This window comes from Nipponia nippon, unplaced genomic scaffold (genome assembly GCF_047370975.1).
Source record: "Nipponia nippon isolate SJK-2023a ecotype South Korea unplaced genomic scaffold, ASM4737097v1 scaffold_14, whole genome shotgun sequence".
NCBI lineage: Eukaryota > Metazoa > Chordata > Aves > Pelecaniformes > Threskiornithidae > Nipponia > Nipponia nippon.
The window spans coordinates 9,661,410-9,681,214 of record NW_028262330.1 but is presented as its reverse complement, the minus strand read 5'-3'; the positions used below and the strand labels follow the sequence as shown (position 1 = coordinate 9,681,214).

General features: G+C 47.0%; 3 protein-coding genes across 4 annotated transcripts in view; 1 reads left to right on the top strand and 2 right to left on the bottom strand.

Moving 5' to 3' along the window:
• Positions 1-11,580, top strand: part of DGKE (diacylglycerol kinase epsilon) — a 40,425-nt gene extending 28,845 nt beyond the window's left edge. The window contains exon 12 of the transcript XR_015703332.1: positions 11,500-11,580. The gene's annotated coding sequence lies outside the window, so the exon portion shown is untranslated. The remainder of the gene's footprint in view (positions 1-11,499) is intronic.
• TRIM25 (tripartite motif containing 25) lies at positions 264-9,946 on the bottom strand. Its single transcript, XM_087751167.1, has 9 exons — positions 9,253-9,946; positions 8,047-8,142; positions 6,925-7,158; positions 6,250-6,406; positions 5,555-5,638; positions 5,084-5,149; positions 4,110-4,136; positions 3,650-3,745; positions 264-2,955 (listed from the first exon to the last, which is right to left on the bottom strand). Exons 1-9 carry the CDS (start codon positions 9,844-9,846, stop codon positions 2,423-2,425), a joined length of 1,887 nt encoding a protein of 628 aa, XP_087607293.1. The 5' UTR covers positions 9,847-9,946; the 3' UTR covers positions 264-2,422.
• A 330-nt stretch (positions 11,581-11,910) lies between the features above and the next one.
• COIL (coilin) lies at positions 11,911-19,796 on the bottom strand. 2 transcript variants are annotated; one of them, XM_087751169.1, is made up of 7 exons: positions 19,597-19,796; positions 17,797-18,991; positions 17,373-17,459; positions 16,308-16,355; positions 15,634-15,709; positions 14,809-14,897; positions 11,911-14,295 (listed from the first exon to the last, which is right to left on the bottom strand). In XM_087751169.1, exons 1-7 carry the CDS (start codon positions 19,743-19,745, stop codon positions 14,206-14,208), a joined length of 1,734 nt encoding a protein of 577 aa, XP_087607295.1. In that variant the 5' UTR covers positions 19,746-19,796; the 3' UTR covers positions 11,911-14,205. The 2 variants fall into 2 exon arrangements, with proteins under 2 accessions (XP_087607295.1, XP_087607294.1); XM_087751168.1 differs by having other exon boundaries at positions 11,914-14,295; positions 19,495-19,793.
• Between the last annotated feature and the right edge of the window lie 9 nt (positions 19,797-19,805).

The following is a 19,805-nucleotide window of genomic DNA, read 5'->3' as shown; positions in this document are numbered from 1 at the left end:
GTTATGCCGTTCTCATTTCATTCCAAAGTAACAGAAACTCGTTCTAGCATTTCTAGTCACTCGTAGCACAAAAGAAAACAAACAAAAAAGAGACTCGGGAATACAGCGGCAGGCTTGTTTCACTGCCTGTGGTAATCCAGAACACCGTGCCTGTTATATTCTGTTGGTCATACACCAACGCCACGTTTAAAGAATCCCACCTTGTCCAACATGGGAGAATAAAAGCTGCTCTTTACTTTGCTGGAGTATCACTCCAGACTATGGCTAAAGAAGCCCATAGACTTAGAGGTTAATATTGACACCCCTTTAAAGTCAAAGAAGCAAGAAACAGAAAATATGGACTTTCTCCACTGCACAAACCACCAGAGCATTTTTCTCTCCCCCAAACAAGGGGACAGAGGGCTCCCGCAGCACCCTCCTGAGTGGATCTGCAGCCCCGCGTTACAGCCAAGCAGCTACAGGGACAGGATTTCTCTGAGGAAACTGCTCTTGTCCCTCGCTGCTGAAAAACTGGAATGCAGGGAAAAAAAGGAGAAAAAAAAAAAGGTTTGCATCCATTGTTGGCTCCTAGGAGGACACATCCTCCTCCCACACCTTCTGAAGTGTTCTGCTGAGTTTGGTAGTTTTAGTGCTGACTGTGCTTTGGAAAGCTAAGACCCTTGAGAGAATACAACTACTCCATAAGACAGCCGTGGCACTCTTAGGTCCACCATCAATTCCATATCCTATTCTGGCCAAAGAAATGGAAGAGTCTTATCAGACTTACGCTATCTTTGACAAAGTACTAAGAGTTTACGAACCAAGTAAAAATAGAGACATCGAGCCTGAATTCCTGCAAGTCTCTCTCTCTAAAGCACTTTGGCTAATGTGAAATGTAGTCGCAGAGGTTCCTTTCAGCCTTCTAACAATTCCCTTCTACACCGCCAGCAGTAGCTTTGTGTTTTATTTCACCACGTCCCATAAGGGGACGTTTTACAGATCAAAGTCGAGGAAGTCTCTCATGTGAGCTTCCCTGTTCTCCATGGGCTACGGCAAGAAATAAGAGCTACTATGGTAAGTCCAGAGGCATCAGCAAGATACAGGCCCAATACCCATGAGATCCAAGTACCTTGACTGCCTACTGCTTGTTTTACAGTTGTAAGAAAGAAATGCAGATTCCTCTGTACGTGGCGAGTACTTCTGAAGACATACCACAACCCAAAGCAAAGAACACCAGGAGAATTAAAAATCCATTCCAGTGGGAATGGAAGCATATTCTCCTTGGTGCTAATTCCCTGCCTGTTTCAGAAGGCTCACCTGTCTGTCTGCAGGCTTCATGCAGAGAGGAAGCAGCATTTTCTATGTGCTGTGCACACTGTCTTGAGACTCCTCAAATCAGAGTCCCAATAACATGTAGGAAATCCAGTTTCTACCACCAGGACAACTAAAGGTACACCAGCAGAGACTATCTCGCTTCATGAAGAGGAAAAGCTTTACGACAGCAGACCCTGCTTTAACTGAAGAGCACATTTATGCTCCCTGCGCAAGCCAAAAATGCACTCCCTGAACTCCCCAGCGCACAAAAAAAACCCCAACACTGAAGAGCCTTCACTGTGAAGATGTGAAGCATGTTCTGGGTCAGAACACGAGGCAGAATGCTTCATCCCACAAACTATATTATTCAGGGCGCACACTACTGCTCTGCAGGATGTCTTCCTGAAGGCTCTCTGGTGTATTCCCAGTCTCCGAGTTGATGTCATTTATTTCCTGGTGATTCTGACACCATTTCTTATCCATCAACTCTAAAAGTCTCTGCATTTCCATTCTGATGAGATTTGCCATATTGGCTTTTATAATTTAGCGTCATAGGACCTGAACTTACTGATTTTAATAGCTCATTCTGTGCCATCTCATGGAGTCATACGCTGAGAACGCGCGCATGGCAAATCCTGACTATGGACAACAACCTGCGTACAGAGAAAAAGGCAACACGGAGAACTACCTCAAAGCCTGGAACCTGAATTTGTCAAGGAATTCTTCCTGCTTCTTTCTCAAAGGGGTTATTGCTACCTGTGAAACACATTTAGACCTGAAAATTAATTCTGGGGATCCTTTACAGCAAACCAGAGAAGCCACAGTGGCCACTGAAGACATTTAACAATGGTTCGCACCATAACTTTGCTTTTAGAAGGACAATCAAGCTTTTTGCAAAACCTTTCATTGTAGTTTTTACTATCATCAACGTTTTACTAAATCACTATCTAAAGCCTTTAGCAATTCAGACCAAAGAATCATCAGATTTCCAAATTGCTTAAGAGCGCTAGTAATTTTTATCTCAAGCAAACAATCTTGAAGACTTTTTAGACTAAGACATACAAAGAGTTGCTGCAGGACTGATTATCTGCATGTAAGTACTAGGTGAACTAAACTAAGATACAAGACCTTACTGTTTCAGTTGGCAGAGAGAGAGAACAGTGCCGCTGGAAAATAACCAGAAGGCAGGGTACAAGGCTTCAGTAAACTGGGTTTTGAATTTATAGATCAAGTTATGTTTCTCCTCAACAGCCATGAAAATCACAAACCCACCCTCGCAGTGAAGCAGCACACCAATCTTGGTAGCCTTCACATTGGGTAAGCACTTTTCGACATCATTATGCCAGGATGATATTTTGGAATTAAACCACTCAATGCACCAAGAACTGCTGTTCCTCCCCAGGCGGCTCTCCGGCCCCTGCCGGTCCATGCTGCCGTAGCAGATGCCAATGCCACAGAAGTTGTTCTGCTGCAGTTGCACTTCCCAGTAGTGGATGCCTCTCTTGAAGCACTGGAACCCCAGCACTTGGGAACAATCGGTGAAGCGCTGAGGGTGGTAGTTATAATTCATGAGGGTGTCCGAGACAGACATCCTGGTATACCTCTCAGACAGAATCACTTTGTTATGAGCTGTGTTGTAATCCAGCGTGATGTTAGCAGCATCTGCAATGACACAGATCGTTTGAAGGTACTGAAGAGCAAAGCGCTTATTTATACCATCCTGCCTAGGCGCTTGTTCCTATGCATGTTTATCTCCCCGCTCTGCTCTCCTCCCCGGGGCAGGCAGTTCTTAGGGCCACAGTAATAGCTGCTGGGTTCAACTGCAGCTCTGTGTTATGCAGCAGGGAAACGGAGGGCAGGTTTCCTTCCTGCATCCCTATGGGATTCCTTCACCACCCAAATATATGCTGGCAGAAGAAGGGGATTGCTGATCTGGCAGCGAAAGGTATACTGTATTGTATACGATCTGCTATAGCGTCTTAAGCAAGCCATCATGGGCTCGCATAAAAGCCTGCATTTTATTTCAAAGAAAAATCCAGTGCGTTACATCGTATTCCTAGGCTACCCTACTGCAGTCATTTTGGGGGAAACCAAAGGCAGTACCGAGAAAACTTAATTTACCTTTGTAAAGATACATGAATACCAAAGAGAAATTTGATTCATCTGGCAAAAGAGCCACTTATAAACCTCCTGCCCCTTCTCCTCCAAAAATTTCCTTCATTTGTAACAACTAGCCTACTAAGCTAACTAAACCCCCTCAAAAGTATTTTTGTCAGGTAACTACAGAGGGCACATAACACCAGCGCAATAAGTGCAGAAAGTTCATCTTTAAGTAGTGTAATGTCGAGTGTCTTACACTGCAAAAGCTCCTCTCTGGGTTTCTTCAGAAAGCTGGCAATAAGCTCTTTACTTGAAACGGCAGGGGCAGTGTTTACTATTCCCGTGGTTGGTGCTGTGTTGACAGAAGAAGAGAGTTAGGCCAGTTGGGAAGAAGCCCTGCATGCTTAACACCCAGTCGCAGACACCCTCAGGTTGGAGCGGACCTCTAGAGGTGATCTGGTTTAGCCTCCGGCTCCAGGCAGGGTTAACTTCAGTGTTAGCTCAGGTTGCTCACAGTCTTGTCAAGCTTTGAAAATCCCCTGTTGTCTCTGGGCAACCTCCTCCAGTGCTTGATCGCTCTCAGTGACTAGTAAGAGCCTTCTCAGAGCAAGAAGGCTTGAACTTTTGCTTAATACACCAACACTAGCAACCATCTACTTATCTTTTTAAGAGCAGTCATGAAAATTAGAATAAGTATGCTGAAAGTTTGGACTCACCAACTTTAACAGGTTTCGTTTTCTCCTCTGGAGGGGGAAGGAAAAGAAAAAAAAAAAAAAAAAAAAGAGAGAACTGTGAGTTCTACTGAGACTGAAAAGCCACTGATAGACTGTGCCAGCTCTAACGCCATCCTCATGGCTCTTCCGAAGCTGCAGCAGCAGATAAAGCTGACAGTCCAGCATGTTGAAGCCATGTACAACAGACCCACACTGGAAAACTACACATGAAGCACAACGTACTATTTGCTTCCTCTTTCACGGGGTCATAAGCCTGGAGGAGCTTGTCGTGGTTTAACCCCAGCCGGCAACTAAGGCCCCCCCAGCTGCTCGCTCTCTCCCCCTCGGTGGGATGGGGGAGAGAACTGGAAGGGTAAAAGGGAGAAAACTCGTGGGTTGAGATAAAGGCAGTTCAATAGGGACAGCAAAAGCTGCACACGCAGGCAAAGCGAAACAAAGAATTCATTCGCTACTTCCCATCGGCTTCTATGAAGAAAATTAACTCTGTCCCAGCCAAAACCAGCACAGAGCTTCATCTCTACTCCAGGGTGCAGTGTGTTAGGGCAAGTGGTAATAAGCCTGTTCCCACGAGGCACACAGGCTATCCCTTTTCCTTTTAGGACAGATCTTCTAGCGCAGCAACAGGAGCTCCAAGTTCATTCCACTCCAGCAATCCACAACAGACCCCACTGAGTGCTCCGCACCCAGGACTTGTGAATGGAAAGGACCACGTGTCAAGAGCTCAGTGGAAGTAACAGAAGTAGTTTCTTAACGCTTGGATTTATTTCACAAAGAGAACATGGAAGGTCTTCCAAACAGGCTAGAGTGCCGCATTAATACTACTATCTGGACAAAATAACACTGACAGACCCCGGTATAACCTGCCACAAAGACTGTCTCCATCATCCCAGCCTTAGACTGTAAGCGAGACATGGCCAGCAAAATGTTTGAGTAGGCTGCTATTAATCACCACTTACTGGTATCTGCCTCCACCGGCAAAGTGGCTTGAGTCTGGTGAAGGATCTTCTCTTTGTGGGCATGCTCTTGTGAGCGGGGGGGAAGAAAAAAAACAGAACATGAACAGATCATAAGCAGGATTCAATACATACAAATCCATCAAACAAGCCAACAGATGTTTAGTACAAATGAAAAAAGCCTGCAAGAACCAGAGGGCGGGGAGGCTCTGCTTTGCTTACAGCCTGCCCTGCCACCACTACAGGCGCACGCTGAGGCCAAAGCGCCATCGTGTCTGTGCAGTTTGCTGCTTTACAGCTCACAGGACATCCATCACTAAACAGCCCCCAACACCCTCCCTTTCCCATGCCAGAGTGCTCGCTACAGATTATCAGTGCATCACTGCTAGAGCAAACGCTTCTTGGGTAACTGCTTGAATTCTTCCTTAATGGTAAAGCCATAGTTAGGAGAGGATGATGTTCTTTAGTACTTACGTGGTCCCGGAGGCTTTTTCCCAACAGCGGGTCTGTTTGGAAAAGCTGCTGGAGGGGGCTTAGTTTTCGCAGGTATTGGTTTTGCTGCAAGGGTGAAATTTTACATTATGGTTTGTATTGCCAGGAACAGTAATGCACGAGCAAGGACATTTTTCAATCTTATTTTTCAGTCATGGGAATAGAACTTAAGTAATACTTGGCAGAGATGGAAACTGCATAGAAGATACCCACGCCCCAGTCCAAAAGACACTTTTGCTTAACCCGGTAGCAGGGCTTTGTTCTGCAACACTTACACGATCAGCACCTTTACAGTTGAGTAACCATCGTCCTATCACTCAAAAGCATTTTATGCCTCCCCTCAAATCCACATCCTAACTGCTTCCAACCCTGCTACACAATAAGAAAATAAATGACCGTAAGGAATAAAGGCTGAGCTGTGCCAGAAAGGCATAGCATCAGCTTATCCAAGTACAGATAAAAGTAAAGAGAGACTGGCACACTTTTTCTCCTAGTTTAGCCCAGACTGTAGCATTTGTTTGGAAATGGAGGACCACAGACGTCAGAAGACAATTTATATTAACCAACTGTATTTGCTGCACTATTTTTTTTAATGATATTTGGATTGGAGGGGGAAGATGCCTCATTTGAACTCAAAGCCAAGGCAGAAAATGCCAGTTCTCCCAGTGATAACGTACCTTCTGGTCTTTTCTCCCTACACTGAGTCACTGAAAGTTTCACTATGTCTTTAAGGTTAATGGCAGACTGATAAGTGGAATGTATCAAGTTTTGGTCCATTTCAATTGAAGGGATGAAAGGGTCTTTTGTTGATACTTGTTGCAGTGCTGCTGCTCTCTGAAATGAGAAACAGAAGATCTCGGGCAGATCACCTTGTGTAGCAGACACAGAAAGATACAACCAAGTTACTTTAAATGGGGGGGGGGGGGGGGGTTGTGCATTCATCTCAAATTCAAAGGAGCAAAGGCTACAGTCAGATACGACCCATGGCTAAATACCAGCAGCCACCCATATGCATTCATTCTCAACTGGTATCGAAGCAGTGAGAAAGATCTACTGGATGGTGTCACGGCATGGAGCTGCAACCCTCACGGAGACAAATCCTCTCACTCGCTGGCCCCTCCGCTTGCGGCAGAGGCTGAACTGGGGGGAGTCCCTAGACACCACTTCATTTGGGCGCTCCTCCGTGGATGTTGGTGTACTTAGCAGTACACCCTTTTATAGCAGGTTCTTGCACATGCCTGCATTATCATTTGACTGAAAGTGTCTGGAGAGCAGGACTATCACAGCAGGTTTTTGTGATTCTGCATTCTAGAAACATGAAGAATTGGATTCGCATCCAAAGGACATATTACCTTCAAAAACAGAATGTCATCACCTTCAGTCAGTGCCATCTCAATCTGATCTCTGAGAGACTGAATTTCGTTCTTCTTACTTCCCAGAACACCATAAATATAATCAAACTTATTGCAAACTCTTTTTTCTTCTTCTGCAATTAGTTTTAAGGTCTGATTTTCTCTTTCTTCAATTAAAGCTTTAAGTTCTGAAAACTCATTTCTGATCAAATCTTTCTTTCTGGTAGCTGTCTCCTGGAGCAGACAAAACAGACAGACGCTGGTTTCAAAAGAACAGCTTGTGGACAAAGTACTGCTTACTACTACTACAAGAAAAAACGTGTTCCTTTGAGGAACACGTAGGCTTCAATTACTTGAAGCAGGCAATAGAAAAAACATGTACTTCTGTGTAGTTTGGAAAGAAAACTCATTTACTCCCAAGAAATGAGGCCAGTTGTCAGTCTCCAGACCCCTGTTGCCAGGGCTGCCAGGCAGAGGCCGGGCCAGCCGTGCCGTCCGGCAGTTACCAACACCGGGACAGGGCTGTGCCGCCGCGAGCTCGGACACCGCACACCCACTTGTACCCCCGAGATGTGGCATCTCTGGTTAATACAAAGTAATTCCTGCTCCTCCGAGAGATGTTCCAGAGGAGCACAGAAGTGCCACCCCGGCAGCTTCTCGGGTTCTTGGTCTCTACTACTCGGTTCAGAAGGGATGGTATAAGTGAGACGTAGCCGATCCAGCCGTCGGCACGAACAGCAACCCCGATCATCAGCTAAGAGCAAGGATTAGTTGTGGGAATTTATGGGGAAGAGACATCCCAACTTTCTGCACCGTGCAGCCACTACAGCTCGCTAAGCCTTTAGCGTGGGCTGCACAGATGTGCACTTTCTGGTGCCACGGGAAAGGAGAGGTTTGCGCCCCGGTACGGGTCGGGTCTGTCACGGTGCCTGGGTTACTCCCATCGCCGCGGAGCTGCCCGGCTCTGCCAAAATGCCTCTTTTCCGTTCCTTCCCAATAACGTCTTCTCCTGCCAACGCAATCTCAATACTACAGCCGTTGTCCCAAGAGTACAAGCAACAACGTGCAGTGGCCAGCGTATGCCAAGCAACCTGATAGCATTTTGAACCGTTGTCTACTTACAATAGTTTGGCTTTGGCTTGTTTTCAGAGTGGTCATCGCTCGAGCAGTTCTCTCACTCCGATTATGCAGCTCCACCAGTTTCTTCTTCAGCGCCGACTGCAACAGAAGAGATCGGGAAGTATTTCAGGGAAGCAGTTGCCGTGTCTGCTCTTACTTGGGAGATGCTCACTGGAGCAAGAATCGTATTTACAGAAAGTTTTAAATAACCTCTGTCAGCATTGATTTAAAACCTACTGCTTCTTAAACCTCACAGGAGGTAAGAATCCTCTCCTGCACAGGTGTGCCTTGTGGAGCCAGCACCCTCCCAGCAGCTCCGCCTCTCCCAACAGCAAGATGCATGCTGCTGACTCAGCCGATGAGGACGCAGTACTTTCATCAGCACAGAAGTTCCAGTGCTAAAAATAAACCTCACGTTATCTCTTAGGCTGGACTTTGGGCACTAGGTTAACTCTACTGTTCACCCCTCTCGTTTTAATTGAGAATTTTATTGCTCAGATGTGAATTACCTATTCCTTTAGTTCAAGATGCTCCTAAGCTAAATCAGGGAGGACTTCTGAGGGTGAGCAGTACTCACACTCACCAAACAGATGGGAGTTTGGCCACCTAAACTTTTCAAGCATGATTTACTCGTTTACCCTCTGGTTTTCAGCTGTGTTGCAAGATACAAAAGCCAGGTTTCCTTCCCTTCTACTCTGTGGAGAACCTGCTCCTGGCATTTATCTATGTGCTCAAGCTCTCCCTAGGCTACGTTTACAGAGCAATGCCTGTCTACCGTCCCTTGGTCAGCCTGTGGCAAGGCCACGCGGCGAACCCCGTGCAGTGAGCAGCAGAGGAAGCTTGGCGTTGGAGGTGACGCGGGCAGAGGCGGGCGGCCTCGCCAGTCAGCCCGGCTCAAGGCAGCAGCTGGCTATCGACCCCCAGTAGCACCTTCCCAGACCCTCGGAGCAGTCTTGGAGCGAGGAGGAAAATGCAAGGAACGACGCTGAAGACATGCTCGAGCGCACGCCGGAGGGCGGGTAACGGTTTGCCGAGGCCAGGCACGAGATTTACAGTCCAGGTCTTGGTCCAGCCTCCCCCCGGCACTCCACAGCCCACGACCCCAGCACCCAGGGACCCACCAGGCCCTGGGGGAGCGAAGGGGAGCTCCGGGGTGCCCCTCGGAGGGTGCTGCATCCCCGGGCAGAGCCGGCCGCCCCTGCCGCTCACCTCGGCGTTGGCTTTGGCCAGCTGCAGGGGGCTGGTGTGACACAGCTTGTGCTCGAGGAGACAGAGGGAGCAGATGCAGCTGCCGTGCTGGCTGCAGAAGAACTCGAAGAGCTTGTTGTGCTGCGGACACTTGCGCTGCTGCAGGTCGCGCAGGGGCGGGCAGAGCTGGTGGTCGCGGAAGGCCGGGCTGTCCTGGTGCGGCCGCAGGTGCTCGGCGCAGAAGGAGGCGGTGCAGGTCAGGCAGGTCTGCAGGGCCGGCGCCTGCAGGCAGCTGTCGCAGTAGATCGGGGCCGCCTCCGCCCCGCACCCCGCCGCCCCCTCGGCCCCGGCGCAGCCCTGGAGCTGCTCCACCACCCGGCACAGCACCGTGTTCTTCTGCAGCTGCGGGCGGCCTGCGAAGGTGGCCCGGCACTGCGGGCAGCTGAAGTTCCCCGAGAGCCCGGCCCAGGAGAGCTCCAGGCAGGAGGCGCAGAAGTTGTGCCCGCAGGGCACCGTCACCGGGCTGCTGAAGAGGCAGAGGCAGATGGAGCACGTCAGTTCTTCCTCCAGCGCCGCCAGGCTCGGCTCCGACGGCGACCGGGCCAGCGCCGCCATCGCCCCGGTTGCCGCTGCCCTGAGATATGAGAAACGAAACTGGGGCCGGAGCTTTCCGGGAATCGACGCGCCCCGTCCCCGCCCCGGCGGGAGGGGCGGCAGCCCCGGGACCGGCCCCGGGACCCGCCCGCCTGCGGGGCGGCGGCGCCTCTCGCCCCGGGCCGGGGCCGGGGGCGGCTCCGGGCGGCTGCCGCGGCTCGGGTGGAGGCCGGGCGGTCCCGCCGGGGGTCCCGAGCCCGGGGGAAGCGGCTGCGGCGTCACCCGCCGTGCCCGGGGGGTCTGGGCTCCGCTTCCCAACCCGAAGGGAGTCGTTTCGGATGCGAGCGCCCGGCCCGGCTGCCAGCCCCGCCGCGGCGGGGAGCGCTGCTGCCGCCTGCCCCGCTCCCGTCCCAGAACCGGGCAAAAAGAAAACCCCGGGCGGTCCGGCAGCCGCCCCCCCCCCGTGGGCGCGGGGCCAGGTCCGGGCGTGAGCCCCGCGGCCCGCCCTGCCCAGGGCCGAGCCGCCGCCGGCCCCGGCTGCTCTCCGCTGAGCTACGCTTAACTTGGCTGTCGAAGGTCTAATAAGCCGTTGTCAATCCGGTATTTTTAAAGCACACAGGTTACTGCACTGTGAACGTCAAAGCAGTCTCAACAGAAGATACTTCCTCAAATTTTCTTTTTTTCCCCTCATTCTAACTGTTGAATAATTGCTGTTTCTAACAGAAACGTCGGGTGCTGAATAGCAATCTGTGCAACTGCTCCCGTCTTAGCTAACTTGACTCCAGATTCTTCCTCTTGCCTCTTTCCTCTTCTGCCCTGTCTGCTGCTGTCCCAGGGACTGCCTCGGTGCTCTCCGCGCGTCTCCGCTGACACTGGCAGCGTGGATGAAATGGAGGGGCCTGGCACAAATCTGCGATCCCCCCAAGAATTTAAACAGAGCCTGGTGGCCTGCAGCAGCAGAAGCCATCTGCTCCCAGCTGCATTTCCAGTGGCCAAAGGACACCTCGTGTGGAGAGCTGCCGATCTTCCTTTTAATGTCATTAAAAAAGTATTAGCACGGAATTGTGGGGTTTCTGTGTTGGTATTAGTCCTCAGAGACTTCAAAAAATGGTCAGGAGTTGTATAAAGCACTCAAAAGAGGCAATGGTGGTTTGTCTGTTACAATTAGTGCTTTGAAAGAAATTCCTAGCCAGTTACTTCGGAAGACTAAATTAAATCCAAGTGATCGTTGTAAACCTGCATTGCACAGGTAATGTTGACTTCTGCCTACATCAATAACCCGCTCAAGTCTACAATACTCCTTCAGGACGAGCTGGGGGAAGCCGCCTGTCACGGGCTGACTCGCTGCTTAGTAATGGTGCCGAAGGGACAACAGGAGGTGTTCAGAGCTGCGTGGCTTTGGCAGAGGAGCGAAAGTTCAGGGATCAAGTACGTCATCTGCTTGAGGGTGGAGGAGTTTCTAGGAGGTGGGAATGGCTCCACTTACAGCTTCGTTGGGATATGCAGCTCAGGACTTCATAACCGCTGTCAGAGGGGTGCGGACGCCTGCGGGTACCCGAGAGGCGGCGGCTGGCAGCGACTGCAAAGGAACCTTCTTACAGAGCTGTTGTGTGTGTTACCAGAGATGGGACCAAAGAGCAGCTGTTAATGTTTACGTTTCTTATTTTTCTATAGGTGAACAAAGCACTTCTTCCCGGGCTTACCTGGACTAAGCCACTGTCATCTTTCAAAGACTCAGCACCCCCACTGTATTTTCTGCAGCGCTCATCTGGTGTCTACTCACGCAGACAAAGGTAGGCAAATATAAAGGGTAAATATGCACCCTCACACTTGTAGCTTTTGCTTTTGGGGCCGAACACGGGATGTTTACAGCTCAGAAGAGCAATTTAAGTAAGTTCTCCATTGTCAAAGAGGGCTTGAAATTCTATTTTGAGTAAGCCCAACCACTCCTGCTGTCTAAAAACCAACAATGTTTCAACACTAAAAATCTGAAGAATTTTACCTTTTAAATAGCTACTGAAGTTACTATTCTCTTTGTTTCCTTGCAATTACTTGAGGACTTCTTCATGCGGTTCTGAACTAAAGATAACCCTTTGCCCAGCTATTGCTGATTGAAGTGCCACGCAGAGCCTGAGCAGGGCATTAGAACTGTGCCTCTGTACACGTGGCTGAGCAAACATCGAGATGGCTGTTCTGGTACGCTGCTTTTTTGGATTTAATATTCAAAGTGGTTTAAGTAGGTACAATTTTCCCATCAAAATTATAAATAACCCCAAATTCCTGAAGAGCTGACACCTACGCAGTGTATTTTTGCAGGGGCTGTAGTCACAGCAGCAAACTTGTAGGTCTTTAAGATCTGTTCAGCAGGCTCTGGCTGCCAGCCTCTAGCTGCAGGTGCTTTTCGTGTCTGCAAGCCTATAGCGTGTTGTGCGTGTGTGACTGTAGCTTGCTAGCTCAAACACATCCTCACGTTCTGAGTCACGAGACTAGAATTTGTTAAAAAACTGTAACAGAATCTTTAAACAAACCGGTAATGCCAAATTGCATAGAGGAGGGCGGCAAGGGGCCCCCGTGACTGGCAGCAAAGGGGCTTGCAGGAGCCCCCAAAACGCCAGGGACAGAAAGCAAGCAAAAAGGGTTTGTTCAGAGCAGCGCCAGCTCCCTTGGGGATTCCCGTGCGCATTCTGCCCGTTCCGCGTTTCTCGCCCTTTTAGCGCCCCAGCCCTGCCCCGGCTCCCCAGGAATGAGGAACCCGTGCGTGGCTCTGTCAGAGGTGGTGTACGGGTGTGACGGGAAGGGCAGTCAGCCAGCTCCCTCCCACTGCATTTACTTGAATTGTGCATTGGAACAGTAATTTCACCCAAACTTGATAACAATGGGTAAGTAAAACTCAAGATTTTATCTTCAAAACATCCCCTCTCTGGGGTGTATTTGTTTTCAACCATGATTTGTTCGTCACAGCCAGAGGGATTCTGTACCCATTTCATTTGCAGCCAAAATGCACAGTAGGCAACGGAACAAGAGGCGAATCCTGCTCTAAAAGGCTATGAAATACCTGTGGTTAGCTTTTGCAGTTTTACAAGAATTCAAAATTAACAAATTCCTTTAGAAAAAAAAATTTTTCCATTAATCCCAGCTGTCTCGGCATGACTATGCTAGAGTGTCTGGAATTGTCTTTTTGTCCAGTTTGCAAGAATATCCGTGCATGAATCCAGCGATCCAGTTCTCTAAAAAACAGATGTTATATGGCAACTAAAGAGAACCACAATACACAAATTAGTTTTACTCATAGGAAAATGAGTCCTTCACAAACGAGACATTTTAATAGGGATAATGCAAAGGTCTGCAATATTTTTAAGTAATCATGCAGTAGGCAGAGTACATGTTAGCTAAAGCATGATGTACAATTTTTCAGGTGTTTTTTATCTAGGGCTTTTTTTTTTTTCATGTCTTCTGTTTAAGAGTCACTACCTAGGACAGAGATTATTTTAAATTGTAAGACTTGCCAAGATGCAAGTACTCCATGGGTACAAGGTGCTACCTCGATGCTAATAATTAGCAGAGATGTCAGTGAAGCGCACTGCCACCACCTGCTGACCCATTCTGCTATTGGGAAGGAAGGAAGGAAGGAAGGAAGGAAGTCAGCAGTGAAATTTCAGCACTTAAAGGGCAAAAGGGTTTGCTGTAAAACAAACAAACGAACAGATTTTCAGAACCTACACAGGTTAACACACTGGGACACAATTTGCCAGGGATTGATGTTACGTTCCACTCATTCTAGGCAAAGCTGACAGTGACCAATACTATTCACCTGCCTCTCAAAATTACAGGAGCTTGAAATCCACAAGCTTTTCTTGATGCGTTCAGGTGTACCCTGTAAATAACTGCAGGGTCATGGCATTTGTATCATGCTCTGCAGCTGTACAGGAAGAGATGTGCACTTCAACAATATTTATATTTAATTTTTAAATGTTGTTTTTAATTACCCTTACAGCAAGCTACCTCTGTATGGCAGTTACACGGCTCGAGCCAAACCCAGACATTTACATGGAGTTACTGACAGTACAAGGTCGTATTTTATCTTTTTGATCAAACCATTCCAGTTCTGCAGCTCGCAGCAGTAGGATATAAAAACCGTTATTAAGCTTCTATTAAAAAAACAAAACCACAGATCTATATTAAAGACTTCCTATAATAAACAAAGTATTCCTACATTACATAGAAACATATACTAAGAAAAAAGTGTTCCTTTTTCTTTTGGCATAGTTTCTTTTTAAAACCATTTATTAAAAATATCCACCAGTGCACCTGCTGCCCTCGAAACCAGAAGGCAGCATTTCACAAAACAAGTCCGTACTATTATTTACATGTGTTCGCATCTTAGATTGTTCCATTTTCAATGCTGGAGCCATTAACTGGAGGCTCAACAATCAGCCTTGGCTCTATCAGTGCATCCCAACTTTCAGTTATCTGAAAACAAAACAGAGACAATACTTAGCATGTACAAGCTATACCGGCAGATGCAATTTCTCTTACGTTATGCTTTGTTTAGACTTGAACAGCACTACTGAACAAAGATCACAGATCCTTGCTGTGATTCATCCATCTTCTTAATGACCCTCAGCCTGCCTGACATCCTGCGTAAGGAAAGATGCAGCTAAGAAAAACAGTGCATGGCATGAATAACCTTGTAAGAACCGATACGCTATCTAGACAAGATATTGTTTATTTTATTAGCCAAAACAAAAAGTTACACAGTTCGATGACTGTTTTTGCATCTAGTTAACTGAGTAACATGCAAGAAGTGATTCTTGTAATCATGCACATTCTTGCTAGAAAGGAACTCTTATTTTTGCTTTCATTTATTTTAATCAGATGCATTATTATAAAGGGAATCTCACTGAGATCAATGGAGTCATAAAGCAGAACATGTATCAGCTATGCAAAACGCGTGACAGGCTTCAAAAGAGGACATCCACATACCTTTGTATCCTGAGGAACAGCGTACTCTATCAGTTCTGCTCCATCTGCAGACTGGTAAACCAGGTCGAATTTCCCTGGCTCTTTAGCAACTTAAAAACAAACAAACAAACTCCATTAACCATAAACAAAAAGGTTTAAATGTTTACCATATTTAGAAAGCTAGTCAAAACCAGGTTTTTGGGTTGTTGGTTTTTTTTTTTTTTTTGAGTTGGGTGTTTGGGTTCATAACTGTAACAAAAAATCTGAGGTAGAACTGAATACTACACACCAGAATTAAGGTAATTATCTAATATAACTATATGCCTGAAAAAGTTAATCAACAATATGCTGCCTAAATTTGAGAAAAATGCTCATATGATGATGATTCATTAATTCGGGCTTAAATGGCAACTGCAGTATACACATTCGGTTTCAGAGATTCAAAGTTTCAGGTGTCTGAAGTGCACTTTGTCATCGCAGGGACTCAGTTCCACATCCACTGAAGACAGTGGCTTCACTGACGTCACAAAGAATGGCATTATGATCCAAAATTTTCTCTGTAAGTCCATGTAATAATTTTATTTTTTTCAGGAAATGAAACCACAGTAGAGATGAGTTACTGACTCCTCATACTGACTGGACAAATTTTATTTTGTAAATACAACTAGCAAGTGTTAGAATGTCTCTGTTTAAATAGACTTTGAGGGGAGGGAGTGAGGAGGGCAGGGGTGTGTTGAGAAGGAACCCGAGGAAACTGGAAATACTGAAACATGAAGTGTGCCTCGGACTAGCTGTCTTCCAAGTGTTGGACACGACAACAAGCATCTGGGGTCCCAGGGTACGTACATTGTCCTGCTGACGATGAAAGGATCTCAAGCTCGATCTGTTTTTTATCAGCATTCCAACTGATTATTTTCCCCTCCTTCATAAAGCAACAAGAAAAGAATCAGGCAAGATACACTTCAGCACTGGATAACTATTCCATATTACAACCACCATGGTACTTGCTCACAGTTAGAGAAAGTATATCTGTCAAATGTTTCTCCGTCTATAAAATCTGAAAAGTATTAAAGCTCAGCAATCTGCAGTTACTGGCATCAGTAAACCGAAGTTGTTCATTCTCACCGTCCTTGTAGTTTAAATTAGTACTTATCCAGAAACCAAGTTATTTGAAGTAGCTACAAAATTTTACTTGCACCAGTTTCAAGAATTTGCCTTGACTTCAAACAGCAGTAGACCTGAATACAGCTACATTTTTCTACTTGAAGGTCTGCATTTTTTGTCATCTCTAAAATATTAATGATCATTAATAATGCTTGAATGTGTTTTTTTTTTTTTTTTAATACTGCTACACCTTTCAAATTTTCAATTAGTTTTGAGTTCTAGAGTTTTCATTTTTAGAATAGCCTGTGGAGTCAAGTGGAAAAGAAGAAAAATACTGCACAACCTCAAAGTATTTAAGCCTTACCTCAGCTATTATAGTTTTGTGAGTGAATTAAGGGAGGAAAGAAAAACAGTACCTTATAGTCTGAAACTTCAGGACTGTAATTTTCAGTTAGTTCCAAGCGCTGTTGAAAGAAATACAAATAACAAATTACAATTTTTCCTGATCCTTGATGATGCCACCTATACCCCGACATGGTTTCTTCTGCAAGAGGCAAGTGCAAGAACCAGGTCTCCCACTCCTGGATCCCGACACCTGTCACAGTCCCAGGTAGTCCTCCAGGACTCACTGCTCCAAAGGATTTACGTTCAGGTCAGGCTGTGAGAGGAGATCAGGAAGATGGATCCCAGTCTCCTTAACTGCAGTGATTTTCATTTATTTTTGTACTGTGCAGTGAAGTGTAATTATCTGTATGGTAAGATTTGCAATAATACTGTAGAAACACTATAGAGAGAAATAACAACATAGAGATTTTTTTTTCTTTTTATAGCATCTAATTTTAATGCTGACTTTCCTTGCATGTTGGAAATAGAGAGTTAACATACTTGTGAAGATGCCACCAGAAAATTCTGTTATTTGTGAACTGACTTGTGTGCTAGCTAAGAGAGTCATTGTACACACGTACATGGAAATTCACACTGAAATGACAACGGAGACAACATTTCTTTGTGTTATACAAATATAGGAAGTCTAAAGAAATGTATTGAACTTATGCACGTGCTCCAAACCTTTGTAAAAATCAAAGTCAGACTTTACAACAAAAGAATTTTTTAGAGCTAGCAACAGATTCTGTAACAGTTTCTGTTGTATGGGAAACGATTAGGTTAGAAAGACAGCAAGAGAGGAGTGAACGCTTTCAGAGATGCCTACAAACATTAGACACAAGACAGTTTAGGTGCTGAACCATCTGCTTAAGTTTAAAACAAAATTTTTAAAAAAGAACAAATAAGTAGGATGAAGACTACTTCCTAACTCTTATACTTCTTGGTTAATGGTCCCAGAGCAACCTAAGATTAAGTTCTTCACTGTAAGCTTTTGGTTGTCAGGACTATGCTATCTGTAGCGTGTCCTGCAAAACTTACAGTGGCCCAAATGAAACAATTTTAGCCTGCTAACATTCAGTATTGCACAAGTTCTTTACCTTAAAGGCAATTCTTTCTCCCACTTGTGGTGGGGCAGCTAGAAGAGGTAACACACTATAGTCTCTCTTGGGGACTTCCACGGGATTCTGTGAAACAAACAGTAAACCCATTGATTTAAGTAGTGTATTAATAAAAACAAAAGACAATGTTTATGCTGTAGGGATTGGAAGACATTCTGAGAAGAGTAAGGTACATATCTGGGTGCTTCATTTTGAGACATATAATACAATCACTTAAATAGAGTCATAAACACTTCCTCAGGCTGCTAAATGGAGATACAGTAAATATCAGATTTACGAAGTTAAGATCAACCTTTATCCTACTGGTGTATTTCTGCTTTTATGAATTACTCCCATCCTATATGTTTTTTGTATAGTTAAAGCTGCAAGAGAAAGGTGACCTATGACTGCATCAGTCACTCACCTGGACAAGAACAGAAGTGTTCGTCGCAGCTTCATTTAACTGCCTCTGTTTCTGGCCTTCACTGCTGTAGTTATAGAAGAAGCCAGGGCTTGCTCCTCTCCCACGGCCTTGGCCCCTCATCATCCCACGAAACCCACGGCCCCTAGGTCCTCTCCAGAAGTTATCCTCTCCTGTTCCACGCCCCCTTCCACGACCTGGGCTGGCAAGTGGTCCTTGAATACTTGCTGGCAACTGTTTAGTACAGTTTCTTACTATGGAATTACTCAGTCCAGCATTTGCTGCAGGTTTTTTAATATCGAGCGTTTCTGAATCTGAACTATCAGACTCTGAAGAGGAGGTCTTTGCTCTGGGGGCCTTGGTGGTACTGGTTTTTACAGCTGCCGCATTGTTAGGCGGCAACTTTTCCTTTGCAGTGCTGTCTTGTGCTGTTGCCGCTTTCTCATCCTCTGTACTCGAGTCAGAATCTGAACTAGAGGACTGTGATTTTTTAGCATTTTTACTAATTACAGTCTTAGTGGAATTTTCAGTGTTCGACTTTACAGTCACTTTATTAGAAACAACAGTGTTCACATCAGAATTTGAAGCAGCATGGGATTTGTCTTTGGGAAGTGTTGCCGCTACAGGTTTATGGGAAGATTTATTTTGCTTTATGTTTAATTCACTGCTGTCACTGTCAGACGACGTGCTGGAGGAATCTGAAGCTCCCACCCTCTTTTTTCCGGGCTGCGTTGTGGTTTTTTTGGCATTATTTTTACCAGAATGTAGAGAAAAGCTCTCATTTGCCTGTTCCAAAGCCATCTTTGCTGCAGTGGCCTTCGTCTGCTTTTCATCCTTCTTTTTTGTTGCCAACTGTTTCTCCCTCTCCATTTTTTTAAGCTTTTTAGATTGGTCAGTAGAGCTCTCTTCATTACCTTCTGTGAGTCTATTTCTTCCACTAACTTCTTCCTTTCTTTTTCTTTTCTTGTACCTTTTTTGGGAGTCACAAATATCTACAGAGGTCTCTTCCCTACAAGACGAATGCTCAGAATTATGTTTATTCTTTTTCTTTTCCTTTTTATGCCTCTCTTTTTCATTTCTAGAGAATTCTTCTTCTTCCTGCTTTTGTCGATGCCTTTTTTTGTCTTCTTTTGGTGTATAAGAGAAGCCATCATCTATCTCTTCATAATCATCTGCGACTATCTCTTCCAGTTTTACTCTGTCAAAAAAACCCAAACAAAAGCCACTGTTCAGCATAATTAACACCTTTTTCCTACATGTTACCAGCTCGGGGAAGGTTGTCTTTTAGGATTGGGGATGCTCCACCTGTTCAGAAAGTTCAGTTCTGTGCTTCAGGACAGTTCAACAGCTGGCTGCGGAGCACGGGCTGCTATCCCAGACCAAGGCTCCCCTGAGGGCAGGGGGCTGCGAGGTCTTTGTAAACAGACCCGCTCGGGGCAGGTGGCGGGAGCCCCAGGGGCTGGAGGCAGCGCTCTGCTTCCATGCTCCAGGAGACTTCCAAGCCCCTGGCTCTCTCCAGCCCCTTCAGACACCCGGGGGTTTCTCGGGCACCGCGGGAAGGGCCGGAGGGCACCGACAGGCCCCGTCCGCCTCCCGCGGCGGGGGGCCGCGTTTCAGGCCTGCCGGGGACACCCACCCCCCGCCCCGCAGCCCGAGGGCCCCCAGGAGCCCCTCTGCTGCCGGCGGCAGCCCCCGCCGTACCGGAGCGAGTCGTTGTCCCGCACCAGGCGGGCGCTCTCGGTGGGGGGCAGCAGCGCTCCCTCCAAGAAGAGGCTGAGGCGGGCCCGCCGGCTGAAGCCGAACCTGTGGCGGATGAGGCTGACGAGGTCGGTGACGAGGCGCACCTGGCTGGGCTCCAGCAGCAGCCAGCACAGCGCGCAGCCCGGGCTGCCCGGCGGCGGGTAGTCGAAGAGCAGCCGCAGCCTCACGGGGCCGCCGCCGGCCGCCGCCATCTTGGAGGAGGAAAGAGGGCGGGGGGCGGGGAGGGAGGGCGACGGCGCCGCGCGTGGGAC

What these genes read in the sequence shown, in the direction of transcription:
- TRIM25 (XM_087751167.1), bottom strand. Translation starts at nt 9,846, where the DNA reads ATGGCGGCGCTGGCCCGGTCGCCGTCGGAGCCGAGCCTGGCGGCGCTG. An exon ending in TGGCCAAAGCCAACGCCGAG is followed by an intron (nt 8,143 to 9,252) that starts GTGAGCGGCAGG and finishes CTTCTGTTGCAG; the next exon opens with TCGGCGCTGAAGAAGAAACT. An exon ending in AACGAAACCTGTTAAAGTTG is followed by an intron (nt 3,746 to 4,109) that starts GTGAGTCCAAAC and finishes CTGTCAACACAG; the next exon opens with CACCAACCACGGGAATAGTA.
- COIL (XM_087751168.1), bottom strand. Translation starts at nt 19,745, where the DNA reads ATGGCGGCGGCCGGCGGCGGCCCCGTGAGGCTGCGGCTGCTCTTCGAC. An exon ending in GAGAAAGAATTGCCTTTAAG is followed by an intron (nt 16,356 to 17,372) that starts GTAAAGAACTTG and finishes TTCTTTCAACAG; the next exon opens with CGCTTGGAACTAACTGAAAA. An exon ending in CTGAAGTTTCAGACTATAAG is followed by an intron (nt 15,710 to 16,307) that starts GTACTGTTTTTC and finishes TGCTTTATGAAG; the next exon opens with GAGGGGAAAATAATCAGTTG.